Below are 15,602 nucleotides of genomic sequence, written 5' to 3'. Positions count from 1 at the left end.
ATTTAATTGGGGACTGTAATAATTTTTATAATAATACTTTTTCCTTATACTAGATCCCATTAGACAGAAGCAAATGGTATTTTAGCAACTTCTCTCATGTCTTATATGTATTTCAACAACTTCTCTCATAATGATTCAGCCCAATCCCTTTCCCTCTTAATATTTCAATACAAGCAAAATACAGGACTTACATTTACTAAGCCAAAATAGTGTTCATTGACTGGAAACTGTTCTGGACCAATCTCTTTCTCCAAAGCTGAGGCATTAGCGCCCTGGGGGGAAAAAGGAAAGTTTAGCATTGCTAGGAACTGTTCTATAACCATAGCTCAAGTAAGCAGATAGACTGGTCAAAGGAGCTTGCTCAAAAACAACTAAAGAAAGACATCAAACCATAATAAGGCTAATGATGCAAATTTTCCTGTACCAAATCAGAACCTTGATGACCAATACAAAAACCAGTTAAAAAGACAAAATGGCTGAAGATATAAAATAATATTCTGAAATAAAAACATTTCATGTGTGTGTTAGTTTTGAAAAAACTGAAAACAGCAAGCACTGAGATAGCTGATTTAATTCTTAGAAATTTTAAGAACTGCTTTACTTTTGCTAGCACAATTAATGTAAGGTCCAATTAGTCTGGGAATTATCTTACTGTTGCAGTGAGACTGGACTTTGCAGCTGGCTAGCAAAAAATAAAAGCTGGATATAAGGCCTTGTCACAATTTATGGATGTGTGGGCTCACTTGTGTCCTCCTGAACTCATCGCCAGAAACCTGCTTGGTAAAAAAACAAACAAACCCTGATTCAGCATATTATTGATCTCATGCACTGGGCAGGACAACAACTTTGTCCACTCTCGTGGGTACTATAGTAGGCATGGAGTCCTGAGCCTTAAGTAGGCAAGGTGGTATTAGTGGTAATATTGAAATCATCCAAAGTCATCAGTTCAGGGATCAACACCAGACCAGAAGTCACATCTGTCGCTTAGCCAGGACATTCACCAGTAAGCTACATAAATGTCAAGAGCAAAGGCCCTAACTTGCTCTAATACCTACCACCATGTACAATCAGTGTAAGCCTCTGTTTGTAGTAGGAATCTGTGGAAAGAGAGACTTTACAATACCACCCAGGATGATCATGGAGGAAGAGATTGGATTTATAATCCACCATTCACTCTGAGTCTCAGAGTGGTTTACAATTTCCTTTCCCTTCCCCTCCATACAACGGACACTCTGTGAGGTGGTGGGGCTGAGAATGCTCTGACAGAAACTGCTCAAGAGAACAGCTCTGCTGAAAACTTGTGGCTGATCCAAGATCACACCAGCAGCTGCATATGGAGGAGTGGAGAATCAAACTTGGTTCTCCCAGATTAGAGTTGGCACACTTAACCACACCAAATTGGCTCTCTGTTTCTACTAGAGTACAATTCTGTTAAACTTTAGGCGCCACAGAAACCCAGTTTATTTTTGGCACAACAGACTGCCATAGTGACTCATCTGAAACTAGCATAAAATGCTATCTCGAAGCTGACATAATTAAAAACTAAATTCCTTACTATCAAACAATCATAGTAAAAAGAATAAATAAAGGTAAAAATGTGACCCAAGGTAAAGCAATATATATGACACACTGGGTCAGTTCTATTTGTGATTATACAAACTAAGAATACTTTTGAGTCTGTCAATAAAATGTTACATGCGTTTCATGTCCTGAAGAATAACTGGGTTGGATCCCATGGAAAAGCTCCACTTACATGGGGGGGGGCAATGTTTGTTGATCCCCTACACAGTGTGGCAGAGCTTAAATTCCTCATACTGTTTCTGAAGATCTCTCCATCCCTCAGCATATGTTTAAACTATTACAACAGTAAGTTACTACACATGCATATTCAGGAAATACATTAGAAACCTGCCTATTCCACTTTCAAATAGATGGCACTTTTCGCTTCTAATGCCTTGTTCTTTGAACAAGACACACTTCAGTGCAGTAGCTGCCCTGAGCCCGCCGTGGTGGGGAGGGTGGGATATAAATCGAATAAATAAATTTTAAATCACAGTAATTTAAAGTTCTTAAATTTCAGAAGGCAGCTAAAATTCATCAGTATCTAGATGCTTATAATCCTTAAAATAAAGTATCTATATGCAGAACTACAGTAGACAAAAATATAGCTCATGTACCTCAAACAAAAATTGCATAAGTTCAAAAATCAATAAGTAGAATTGTTAAAATCAGACATTCATTAGAAGAGAAATTCACTTAAGCACTACTTGTGCAACACTGGTGGCATACCCACTGGTGGTTACGAGGTATCAAAAACCAAACCCACACCTATAAATGTTGCAGTTCTGGCAGTGCAGGTGAGAAATAAGACCCTAATCCATTCATCTCTTCTAGGAGAATGGCAAGATTCACCTGACAAGGTTTGATCTCATCCAGGGATCACAAGATGTTCTACTAAATGATGAAGCAAGGTATCTCAACTCCATTCTGCACACTCAATCACCTTTTTTCAAAAGCAGGGAGCAGAATTTAAATTCAGCCACTTACGTTCTGAATAAAACTATTTTGTTCTACTACTCCAGACCAACATGGCTGCCCACTTGGAACAGTCAGTGAAGACATCATTTAATGCCTTTACAGAGCAAGCTCAATTTTGTTAGACTTGATCAAATGTTCTGGCAAGAATATCCAGCAAACCACACAACACACAACTGGATACCATACTGCAGTTCCAGTTCACTCTTTTGAATTCAGTGAATCTGTGGAATTACAGGACTTTTGCTACGTGAGTCCTGCTTGAGTACATCCCTATATTCTGTGAACAAAACATGCCAAGCTCTGTGGTGTCTTCTACCAACTTCACAAATTATATTGTGAAGAGGAAAGCAAATATGTATCTCAAAAAGGGAGTGATCAATGTACCAGTGTAACTCCTGGTTGTCAATCACAGTGCCATAGCAAATATCAACCCGGGAAGAAAATCAGTGGAGAATGCCGTCTGATCAGACACACATTCATTCCCTCCCCAACCCTACTTGCTCCTTTTGCTTTCTGCAGTGTAGATCCTGTGAGCAATGGTCCCCCTGGTGCTGGGGAAATTGCTTATTAGCGAGATCTTCCTTTGGTGGAAAGTTCAAATGAGCACCCTACTTTCTGACTGGGCCCACAGAAGCTCCCTGCTTCTGAGAAATTCCTTGAAATATGTAACTGAAAGGAAGGCTTTATCAATTTTGTCATGCATTCTTCCACATGCCTTTTGGGGGGAATGTGATCCATTTGCAGGACGGAGTCATCTCAAAAGGTAGAAAGAAAACTGTCCTTTTATTATTTTCTATATTCTGTATTTCTAACCCCTTACACTTCCCTGTTAGCTTGTTAGTGTATATCTAGGACTCTGTGGATTATTTTATCTCACAAGCCAGACTGAAGTGCATAAAAGGGGCAGGATGCTTTCCCAAAATATATAGCCAGATGGACCCGTCCTCAAGTCAGGCGATGGACCTAGTGTCTTCCATGCCACCAGCGAGAGATGGCAGGCTCAGGGATCCCAGTGCTCCTGGGGAGGGGGAGATACAGCGGTGGGAGCAGATATTATAAGGGAAGAGGACAGAGACAAGACAGTGCTCGGTCCTCTTCCAGTCTGCGTCCCATCCCAAGGCAGACAGGTAGTAGGGCCAGACGGAATAACCCACCTCCGTCATTGGTGTTGTGCAACGCCAGGTCCATTAATAATAAGACCTCAATTCTTCGAGAATTTCTTCTCGAACAAAATATGGACCTGGCTTGCGTGACTGAAACCTGGACCCGGGAGGGTGAGACAGTGGCCCTCGCGCAAACAACTCCTCCAGGTTACTCAGTCCTACATCAATCACGGACTAGTGGGCGGGGGGGAGGGGTGGCATTGTTTGTACGGGAGGCTTACTCCTTCAGGGCACTCCCGGCCCCAAAGATTGAAGGTATTGAGTGTGCCGGCCTGGCGTGGGAGGCTGGAGAGGGGTTGGCGGTCTGGCTGGTGTACCGTACGCCTAACGCACCAGCCAGCGCCTTACCATCCCTACTGGAGGCGGCGACGGGCTGGGCGTTGGAGCACCCAAGGTTGATAATCCTGGGTGACTTCAACGTCCATGCTGATGACCCGTCCTCAAGTCAGGCGATGGACCTAGTGTCTTCCATGGCGACACTGGGACTCTCTCAACTTGTTGTAACCCCCACTCACCAGGCTGGTCACATGTTAGACCTGATCTTTGCGGCCGGGGTTGTTGTGAGCGATATAACCGCCAAGGCGGTGCCATGGTCGGATCACTTTGCCCTCAAGGCCCGTGTAGACTTGCCTCCCCAAACCTGTTTAGGCGAGGAGCCTATTATGGCTCGCCCGCGGAGCCAGATGGACCCGGAACGGTTCCAAATGGCTCTGCGGGATCCCTGGCCCTCTGGCACCTCTCTCGATGGCCTGGTTGAGTCCTGGAATAATCGGCTCTCCAGAGCCATCGAGGAGATTGCACCTCGGCGTCCTCTGCGGCCTCGGACTAAGCCGGCTCCGTGGTATACCCCGGAACTGCGCCGGCTGAAGCAAGGCCTTAGACGGCTAGAGAGGCAATGGCGGCGTACCCGCGACGAAGCGACTAGAACATCTTATAGGAAGTTTATGAAGACCTATGAGATGGCAATCAAGGCCACAAAGAAAACATACTTTGCGACCAAGATTGCATCTGCAAATTCGCGCCCAGCTCAATTGTTTAGAATAATTCGGAACCTTACTTCACTGCCACAGGGCAACCCAAAAGCTAAGGAATTGGAGATAGGCTGCGAGGCTTTTGCGAAGTTTTTTGCAGATAAGGTCCAATCGCTCCGCCACGACTGCCCCGCCAATTTAGACGCAGTAAGTGAACTTGAGGCCCAATGCGTGTCTTCGGATGTAACCTTGGACTGCTTCGACCCGCTCAGCTTGGAGGAAGTTGACAGAATTCTTGGCACTGCACGATCCACAACTTGTGATCTGGACCCATGTCCCTCCTGGTTAATTAAGGCCTGCCAGGAGGAATTGAAATGTCCTATACGGGACATTATAAATCGATCTCTTTCGGAGGGTGTTTTCCCAACATCTCTGAAAGAGGCAGTGGTCCGCCCTCTCTTGAAAAAAGCTACATCAGACCCGGCCGTATTGGCACATTATCGGCCGGTCTCAAATTTGCCCTTTTTGGGCAAAATTATAGAGAGGGCTGTGGCGTTGCAGTTACAGGATTTTCTGGAAGACGCTTCCACCTTGGACCCATGCCAGTCCGGCTTTCGCCCGGGCCATGGGACGGAAACAGTCTTGGTCGCCCTCATAGATGACCTCCGGCGGCAACTGGATCGGGGCGGCTCGGCGGTATTGCTGCTGCTCGACCTGTCGGCGGCGTTCGACATGGTCGACCACCGGCTGCTGACCCGCCGCCTCGCCGACGCAGGAATTCGGGGGCTAGCCTTACAATGGCTCTCCTCCTTCCTTGAAAATCGGGGACAAAGGGTGGCAATTGGGGGGAAGCTGTCTCAGAGACACCCGCTTCATTGTGGGGTGCCTCAGGGGGCAGTTCTCTCCCCGACATTGTTCAACATCTTTATGCGCCCCCTTGCCCAGCTTGCCCGGAGGTATGGGCTTGGTTGTCATCAGTACGCTGATGATACCCAGCTCTATCTATTGATGGAAGGCCGGACTGGTGATGTCCCTACAAATTTGGACCGGGCGTTACAGGCCGTGGCTGACTGGCTCAGGCTGAGCGGGCTGAAGTTGAATCCAACGAAGACTGAGGTCCTTTGCGTGGGTCGGGACGGACCGGGGGGGGAGATCACTCTGCCAGCTTTTGACGGTGCGCCACTGACACCAGTGCGCAGGGTCAAGAGCCTGGGGGTGCTACTGGAATCCTCGCTATCAATGGAGGCCCAGATAGCTACCACCGCAAGATCCGCCTTCTTCTATCTCAAGAGGGCGAGGCAGTTGGCTCCCTTCCTGGAACGCGACGACCTAGCAACTGTGATCCACGCAACGGTCACCTCAAGACTAGACTACTGCAATGCCCTCTACATGGGGCTGCCCTTGTGCCGAACGCGAAGACTTCAGGTAGTGCAGAACGCAGCGGCCAGGCTGTTGATGGGACTACCTAGGTGGGAACATGTGCGGCCGGTGCTGCGGGATCTGCATTGGCTACCGGTCGTCTACCGCGTTCGGTATAAGGTGCTGGTTATTACCTTTAAAGCCCTATATGGCCGAGGACCTGCCTACCTCAGGGACCGCCTCTCCCCATATATCCCCAGGAGAGCGTTAAGATCTAGCTCCCAAAACCTCCTACAAATCCCTGGGCCAAGAGAGGCTAGAATGAAGATAACTCGGGAGCAAGCCTTCTCATTAGTGGCCCCGCGCTGGTGGAATCAACTCCCAGAGGGGGTGCGAGCCCTGCGGGACCTGAACCAGTTCCGCAGGGCTTGCAAAACCTCTCTTTTCCAACTCGCATTTGAATTAGGACCAGACTAACTTGATAAAATCATTCTAACTCTAGCCATCTTATGTTGTAACTGAAGCTGATAATATGTAATTGTGACACCAGAAATTATAGCACCTATTTTTATGTATTTTAATCTATATATGTAATTGTATTGTATTCATAATGTTTATCTGCTTTTAATTGAATCATGACGTAGTCATGTCTGTGAGCCGCCCTGAGCCCGCCTTTTGGTGGGGGAGGGCGGGATATAAAAATAAAATTTATTTATTTATTTATTTATTTAGCTGATGGTAAAAACTTCTGGAGGTCCAAGAATCCAAGGCGCACATATAGCTTTCAGTATGTGCATAACCAATGGATCCAGAAAACAGACAACCACAATAAAACCATTTCCTTTGGTACTGCTACCTAAGTAATGTAATTGATATGACCATATCGATCTCCTGGAAGATAACTGGCACTATAATGTAAAAAGAAGCAGTGAAGATAGCATTTTCTTTTGTCATTCTGCAATAGCATTTATCTATTGTAAGCGATTTCAAAAGACACCAATCATGAAATTTTGGCATTATGCAGATATATTTAACTGTAATCTATCAGTTCATCTTTATATCAGAGCCCATGACTTGTAACAGATATTGTGCTTGAAGTTTTAACCCAAAAGTCCAATGAAACAAGATAAGATCTCATGAGGATGCTTAAGGGGCAGGGGATGATCTTTGCAAAAGGTTCCCCTCAACAAAATGCCTTAGGAAATGTAGCACTTTTGGGATAAAAATCTAAGTTTGTGATATCTTCAAGCTATGTAAAATAAGAGGCTATCAGTAAAGACTCTGGTATAGACCCAGTGCCCTTGCAAATAAAGGGGAACATTTTCAGTTCACTCAGCTTTACAATGTAAAAAAATTACTTGGCAACATTGTTTGAACTGCTGCACTGGGTTAGGGGTGGTGAATTCAACATGATTGGATAATAGGTTTCTGCAGAGGAGTTTCAGCTGCTAGGATAACTAGAAGACACCATAAAATTATCATATATCAACCAATTGAGCCCCATCCTCCCACCCCCCAAACATGGGATATTGCATTTCAATTGGTACTTTCCAAACGAATTTTTAGATAAGGGGAATAAATTCCTCATGAAATTGCCATGTGCTTGAAACATACATGTCTTCTCCATTCCTCTGTTGTCATACAGCATTCCTAGTGAGAAACAAAAATGGGATTGCTGGGGGAAAGGATATGCTTTCCAAGGTCAACACAACCATATTATAGTGACAGCCAAACAGGGAGTATCCTTGCTGAAGAATCAGTGCCAAAGATTTCAACAGGATTTACCCCTGAACCAGAGTGCACAGAACTGCAGCCTTGGATTTGGTGCTGCAGTATACAACCACCACCTAGCTGACAGTATCTCTTAATAGCACCCAGAGAACCACTGCAGTACAGCAGATCACAGGTCTCCTTAATAAAAATTGGACTGCGGCAGCGAACACTGAATGCTAATTATACTTCAGTCTACCTTGAAATCAGATTGACTGGGGATTAAGAACATGCACAGGGTCATATGTTCCCTTCTCTCCACTCTCTCCCCAACTCTATCTGACTAAGGGACTCTTGAAACCTTTTACCCCCAAAATCTTGTTGGTCTCTAAGGTGCTACTGGACTCCAATCTAGCTGTTCTATTGCAGGCCAACATGGCTACCCTCTGAAACCTATTCCCAATTCTGTGGTCTTCTAGAGCCATAGTTTAGTGCTTGGTCCAAACTGTACAAGCTCAAGTTGTTAGCCATATCTATCACGGTAGTAATTAAATAAGAAAGCCTGGTCCAAGCATCCCAAAACTGAGAATCTAAGAACAAAACATGTGACCAGAAACACTGAACATACTAAATACTGTATCACAGGGGTCCCCAACCATTTTAAGCTTACATGCACATTTAGAATTCTTATATGACATGGTGGGAAAAGCAACAAAATGGCTGCCACAGCAGGCAGAGCCATCCAGAAAATAACTACCACCGTTTAACTTCAGTAACACCACACAGATCATTGTGCTATGGTGGTAGTTGCTGCCGAAGCAACATTTTTTTAAAAAATCACCACAGTCAATCAAATCTCCAATAGTCGATTAGAAGCCTGCTGGGCAAAAGCCCTATCTGGCCCCACCCACTTCTTAAAAGCACTTGATGGGCACCAGAAAAGTTGCTGGTGGGCACCCACATGCACCACATAGGGAACTAGGTCTATCAATTAGATAGTTCACTAAATTCTGTGTTATCGGGATTGAAATTCAGTTTGTTAACTTTCTTCCAGCCTATCATATTCTCCACGCACTCATTCAGAAACCAAAATGCACCAGGATTAGATAAAAACCTCTCCTAAAGGCTTCATGTATATGCTAAACAGCATGGGGGATAACATGGATTCTTTAAATATCCTGCAGGTCTGTTTTTTGAGAGACAGAGCACAAGCCAGCGGCTGAATCTTTTATATTGCTCAAAACAAATGTTTTAAAAGATGTATTACACATTAAACAATTAGACCCAAGTGTAACTACAACCACTTTACAAGTCCTACTCAATCTTGCAACAACCATGTTTTTACATACTAGCATATTTTGCATGTGCAGCACTATAACACCATAGTCATTAAAAAAAAATAGGAAGAATTTGGATGGCCGTTTTTTTTTTTTTTTTTTAAGTCTTCAGTTAGCTCTTACCACTCTGTCCTCTCTCTGACACAAAGAACTTTCTTGAAAGGAAGGCTTCACACTTTACGGCGGCTTAGATATTGTCTGGCAGGGTGGCGGCTTCCCTCCTCTCTCCCGGAGTTTCATCCCCCACGGATAGCCTTCCTCGTCTGTTGCTGGCGGCTGTTGGAGTGCTGCCTACCAGCCTAGTCGACGACCAGGAGCCCCGCGATTGAGAGGCCCTGCTGTGGGGCTGGGTGGCGTGGGAAGGTCTGGTGTGCTCGATTGCAGGGGCTGTTGGACTATATGACCCCAACATGGCTGCAAGGTGCCTGTTACCAGCTGGGTGCCTGAAGTGCTTAACCGCACGGCTGGGGGGACACGGGGGAGGCTTCCACCCCCCCGGGTCTCCTAAGCTGTGTGAAGGAGGGCTGCTTGGGGTTCGGACAGCACTTTAAGAACACCTTGCATCTTAAGCACTGCAGCGTTTTTATCCAGCACCATTTTAACCTGTTCTTAACGATTAATACACACGGGGAATTTGAAATGCTGACTGCTAAACTGATTTGTTAAGTAATTGTCTTATTGGTTAATTAATTTTGACTATTGGTTAACTGATTGGCTATGTGATGAATTTTATATTTCTGGCAAATTAATTGGGGGCGGGTAACTGGCTGGGTGGGTCTTGGCAATTAAGGAGCCATCAGAATTCATTAAATTATTTTAGCTGATTAAAGGGGAAATTGTGGGGTTGGGGTTTTAGATTAAATTAGCTATTAAATTATTAGCAGGTTAGTTTAAATTAGGAAACTGACTGATTGGCGAGAGAGGAGAGGGTTGGGGAGCTAGCTTGTTGTTTAACACCCAGAGTAGGGTGATGAGCCAGACCTATTCACAGCTGGTCTGCGGCTGTGGAGGAGACCAGCAGGGGATGACCGGCCTGGGGATTCCAGTACTCCTAGGGAGGGGAAGGTATGATGGTGGGAACAGACCGAATTATAAGGGAAGGAGGCCGAGACATGATAGCACTCGGTCCCCTTCCAGTCTGCGTCCCATCCCGATGGTGGCAGGTAGGGGGGTCAGGTTGAATTACTCGCCTTCGTCATTGGTGTTACATAATGCCAAGTCCATAAATAAGAAGATCTCAATCCTTCGGGAGCTCTTGCTTGAGCAGGATGTGGACCTGGCTTGCATGACTGAGACCTGGGTGTAAGATGGGGAGACTGTAACTCTCTCCTACACGGCTCCTCCAGGATACTCAGTCTTTCACCAATCATGGACTAGTGGGGGGGGGCTCTATTCATATGAGAGGTTTACTCCTTCCGGGCTCTCCTGGCCCCAGAGATTAATGGCACTGAATGTGCCGGTCTGGTGTGGGATGTTGGGGCGGGGCTGGCGATCTGGCTGGTGTACCGTCCGCCTAATGCACCAGCCGGCGCCTTACCATCCCTGAGGGAGGCTGTAACAGGCTGGGCATTAGAGTACCCAAGGCTTTTGATCCTGGCTGACTTCAATGTCCATGCCGATGACACGACCTCCAGTCAGGCGATGGACCTAGTGTCATCCATGGTGACACTGCGACTCTCCCAACTTGTTACAACGCCCACTCACCAGGTGGGGCACATGCTCAATTTGATCTTTGTGGCGGGAGTTTTAATGGATGGCATTACTGCTGAAGCAGTGCCATTGTCGGACCACTATGTCCTCAAGGCTTGTGTGTGAGGAAAAGACCCCTCTTTCCCCAATATCATAGTCACCAGCATGGTTGCCAGGGCGCCTGGAGAAGTGAGCTCACACACCTTTGGCCAGAGGTTGTGAGCAAAACCATCCAGGGACTAAAAGGGACTCATGTGTGCAAACAACCTAAGTGTGCAGGCATTCAAAAACCGGTATAGAGTGCTTGCCAACGTACACGGACGTTTCCCCGTCACTGCGTGGGTCCGCCATGGTAGGGAAGAAGCTGCGCCGCCACGGAGCTCTCCAGGCGATCGGTGTTGAAGCGCTGAGCATGGAATCCACTGTGTCTCGCTAACACCACTTGTAGCCATCTTCCTGCCAGGCTGGACTTAATTCCTTCATAGTGAGAAGCTCACGTACACACCCTGAGTCACCCTTAGCCCGCAAGCAACCCATTCGCCCCATGAATGGATTAACAGCTCAACTGTCAGTCCTAATTACCTGGCAATACCCTAAACAATAACTCTTGCCCAGAAGATGTTGGAAAAAAGGAAGAACATCTCCTGTCTCAACCAAGTCCTTTGTATACACCGGGGATACCTAGGTCAATATTTGATTCCCTATTGTCAGCTTTCCAGATAAGCCCACTTAATCCCAAGTACCTAGCCATTTCCATACTGACACCTTTGGAGCCGCCCCAGGCCTTGTCGCAACCTGGAAGTTTCCAGGTTGCCCAGGACGAAGGTGAAGTTCTTTGGTCAAAGCAAACACCCAATCAGGTGTCACCAAGGGACTCGCCATTGGCTCTGCTAATGTCCAGCCTTCATGGTCATCACAGAGCCTCCCCTTCCTCCTCCCCGTTGCCTCCCACCCCCTAAGGGCTCAGGTGAGGCCTTATAACCTGTGGACTAGCTACCCACAGGTGTGCTTCTATTCAGCAACCCACCTTCCGCTGCATAGATCCATCCCCGATTCCTGATCAGTTTCGGGTCCTCCCCCATTCCCTCAACTGTCGCCACCGGAGCCTTCCTTGAAGTCTGTGAGAGGTAAATATTACCCTGTCTGTATACCCTTATATGTTCCCCTATCAATCTATCTGTGTTTCTTAGACCTGTGTGAATGTGTGATTGTTTGTATTTTTATCTTGTGTGAAAGAACTATTATTCTAAATAAATTACAATTGGTCTTTATCAAATTAGAGTCCTTTTTATTGAGCAATTACCCTCTGGATGGTTGAGCCTGGTATAAATTGGTAAAAAGATTCCTAGTGAGCCAGGTGCCCACCTAACTAATTCCCCAACCTCGTTTTGAGGGCATTTTGGCTAACATGTGTGGATGTCCCACCCGAAGCCCATTTAGGCAGTGAGCACATTTTAACTCACCTGCGGAGCCAGATGGACCCGGAACGGTTCCAAATGGCTCTACGGGATTCCTGCCCCCCTGGCAATTCCCTGAATGACCTAATTGAGTCCTGCCATGACAGACTCTCCAGAGCCATCGATGAGATTGCACCTCAGCGTCCTCTGCGCCCTCACTCTAAGCTAGCACCATGGTACAACCTGGAGTTGCTGCAAATGAAACGAAGTCTCAGACGGCTAGAGAGGCAATGGCAGCGTACTCGAGACGAAGCGACTAGAACATCTTATAGTTTATGAGGTCCTATGAGATGGCAGTCAAAACCACAAAGAAAATTTACTTTGCGGCCAAGATTGCGTCTGCAATTTTGCACCCGGCACAATTCTTTAACACAATTTGGACCCTTACAATACTGCCACAAGGCAGGCCAAATTCTAGGGAATTGGAGATGGACTGTGAGGCTTTTGCGAACATTTTTGCAGATAAGATCTCGTCGCTCTGCCACGACTTCCCCACCACATTGGAGACAGTATGTGAACTCAAGGCCCTGTTCCTGTCTTCTGGTTCTGTTCTGGACCGCTTCAATACACTCAGCCTAGAGGAAGTTGACAGGATCCTCTCTACAGTACGCCCAACAACTTGTGATCTGGACCCTTGCCCCCCCCCGGCTAATTAAAGCTTGCCAGAGGGAGCAAAGATATCCTATATGGGATATCATAAATAGATCCCTTGCGGAAGGGCGTTTTCCAACATCTCGTAAAGAGGCTATGGGCCGCCCTCTCCTGAAAAAAATCGACATCAGACCCGGCCGAATTGGCACATTACCGGCTGGTTTCGAATTTACCTTTTTTGGGTAAAATTACTGAGAGGGCAGTAGCGCTACAATTACAGAGCTTTCTGGATGATGCTTCCGTCCTAGACCCTCACCAGTCCAGCTTCCGCCCAGGTCACAGGACGGAGACAGTACTGGTCGCCCTGGTGGATGACCTCCAGCGGCATCTGGATTGAAACGGCTCAGCGATACTGATGTTGTTGGACCTATCGGCAGCGTTTGATACCATCTCACTGACACAGGGATTCAGGGGTTGGCCTTGCAATGGCTTTCCTCCTTTCTTGATGGTCGGGGACAAAAGGTGGTGCTTGGAGGTGAACTGTCCCAGAGGCACGCGCTTGACTACGGGGTGCCTCAGGGGGCAGTGCTCTCCCCGATGTTGTTCAACATCTATATGCGCCCCCTTGCCCAGATTGCCTGGAGGTATGGGTTGAGTTGATACCAGTACTACTGATGGACGGCCAGCCTGACTGTGTTCCAGAAAATTTGGACCTGGCGCTACAAGCCATGGCTGGATGGTTTAGGCTGAGTAGATTGAAGCTCAATCCAGCGAAGACAGAAGTCCTTTGCTTGAGTCGTGGCAGTCTGGGAAGAGAAATTCCCCTACTGGCATTTGACGGTACACCTCTGGCAATGGTACACAAGGTCAAGAGCTTGGGGGTGCTACTGGAGCCTCCCTTGACAATGGAAGCCCAGGTAGCAGCCACTGCTAAATCCACGTTTTTCCATCTTAGGCGGGCAAGGCAGTTGGTCCCCTTCCTGGAGCATGGCAACCTGGCAACAGTAATCCATGCAATGGTCACCTCGAGATTGGACTACTGTAATGCCCTCTACATGGGGCTACCCTTATGCCAAACCTGGAAGCTGCAGCTAGTGCAGAGCGCGGCCACCCGGCTGTTATTGGGGCTCCCCAGGTGGGAGCACATTCAGCCGGGACTGTGGGAACTGCATTGGCTGCCAATAGTTTATCGGATTCGTTACAAGGTGCTGGTTATTACCTTTAAAGCCTTATATGGCCTAGGACCTGCCTACCTTAGGGACCATCTCTCCCCACATGTTCCCCAGAGAGTACTCAGATCGGGATCACAAAATCTATTAGTAATCCCCGGGCCCAACTGAAATCAACCAGAGACAGGGGCTTCTCAATTGTAGCCCCCTGCTGGTGGAACCAACTGCCAGATGAACTGCCTTGCGGAACCCTGTGGAGTTCTGCAGGGCCTGCAAGACTGTCCTCTTCCAGCTGGCATTCAATTGACTCGGCACCGGTATTTAAGAGAAGTGGAAGAAGGCCGTTGCCACCAGAATAGCACCAACTCAATATTCTGTTTTAACTATTATAATATATAACTGTTTTAATTATTGCATATCTATTTTATTATTGAATGTGTAATTTTACTACTCATTAATTTTAATTATTTGTGGGATTTTATGTTTTGAGTCGCCCTGAGCCTGCTTCGGCGCGGAGGGCGGGATATAAATAAAATTAAATAAATAAATTTTAGCTGAGAAATGATGGTCTCCAGCCAATAGTAACCAATGTAGTGTTCCAATATAAATACAAATCAAACAGTGCATGACCTACTAATGAATCACAACTAAAATGCTATATTAGTACCTTTTAATTCAACTAACAATTTGAATTGCGTATGAATTATCAGTAATTATTCTAATGAACAACTCCAATGCATTAAACTCAAATAAAACTAAATAAACACCTCAAATAAAAATCAGATTGCTTTCATATTCTGTGTCTGAAGGCTATTTCACAAATTAAATGAAAAGATGAAGCCCTGCATTTTCAACACAGCATCCATATTTTCTTGAACCTATCTGTGGTTTTTGCCATGTAAATACCTACACATTTTATTTCTGTGTTTTAAAGTGGAGTTTTAAATGTATGTTGCTGTGATGTGAGCTAAAATGTAGGCCAATAGAATAAGAAAGGGGGGGATGAAAGAGTGAAGTGTCTTCTGATTAAATGGTAGCTGTACCATATGGGGATGGAGTTGACCAAATAATTCACAGAGAGTGTGTACATGTCAAGGAAGGAGCCTGACTGAAGTGCCACTAACCTGTGTTCTGTTTTGAAGTTATTAGTAGGGCAGGAAAAAAACCACTTAATTTTTTTTTTTTATCTATTGGACCAGAAAAATATTGGTTTTCCCCAATTTTCCTGAATCCCAATACTGATATGGTACTGAGATTCAGGTAAATATTTGGAAAACCGAACTCCATTATACCTTATGGGGACTGTAATGGGGTGTAATAGAGAACTGATCTAGAGGTACTTAAGGCTTGAGGGGGCTATTTTTTTTAATGCAGAGGCATCAAATTGGCATAGCTACTGGTGCTTCTCCTCACACACAACCCCCCCCCCCCAATTTTCCGGGAGTCCAATTCTATGGGCCAAAATGTGCCCTCATCCTCCATTGCTTTCAGTGGATGGAAAAAAAGCATTTAAAAAGCCTTCTGAGTTCGCTTGCTGAGTTGCACTGCCAAACTCACACCCCTAGTTGTTATTCTGCATGGCAAGCTGGGAAGCTAAGATGTGTGGAAGTTATCAGCC

General features: G+C 46.1%; 1 protein-coding gene across 2 annotated transcripts in view; it reads right to left on the bottom strand.

The window, feature by feature from the left end:
* The window catches only part of USP12 (ubiquitin specific peptidase 12), a 37,912-nt gene that overhangs the window by 18,193 nt on the left and 4,117 nt on the right, over window positions 1-15,602 (bottom strand). For both annotated transcript variants that reach the window (XM_060234751.1, XM_060234752.1), the window contains exon 2: window positions 192-272. In XM_060234751.1, coding sequence (XP_060090734.1) covers window positions 192-272 — 81 coding nt within the window. The remainder of the gene's footprint in view (window positions 1-191; window positions 273-15,602) is intronic.

Source organism: Heteronotia binoei, chromosome 3 (assembly GCF_032191835.1).
Source record: "Heteronotia binoei isolate CCM8104 ecotype False Entrance Well chromosome 3, APGP_CSIRO_Hbin_v1, whole genome shotgun sequence".
NCBI lineage: Eukaryota > Metazoa > Chordata > Lepidosauria > Squamata > Gekkonidae > Heteronotia > Heteronotia binoei.
Note: the sequence above shows the minus strand (reverse complement) of the source record. Positions and strands in the feature narration are given on the sequence as shown.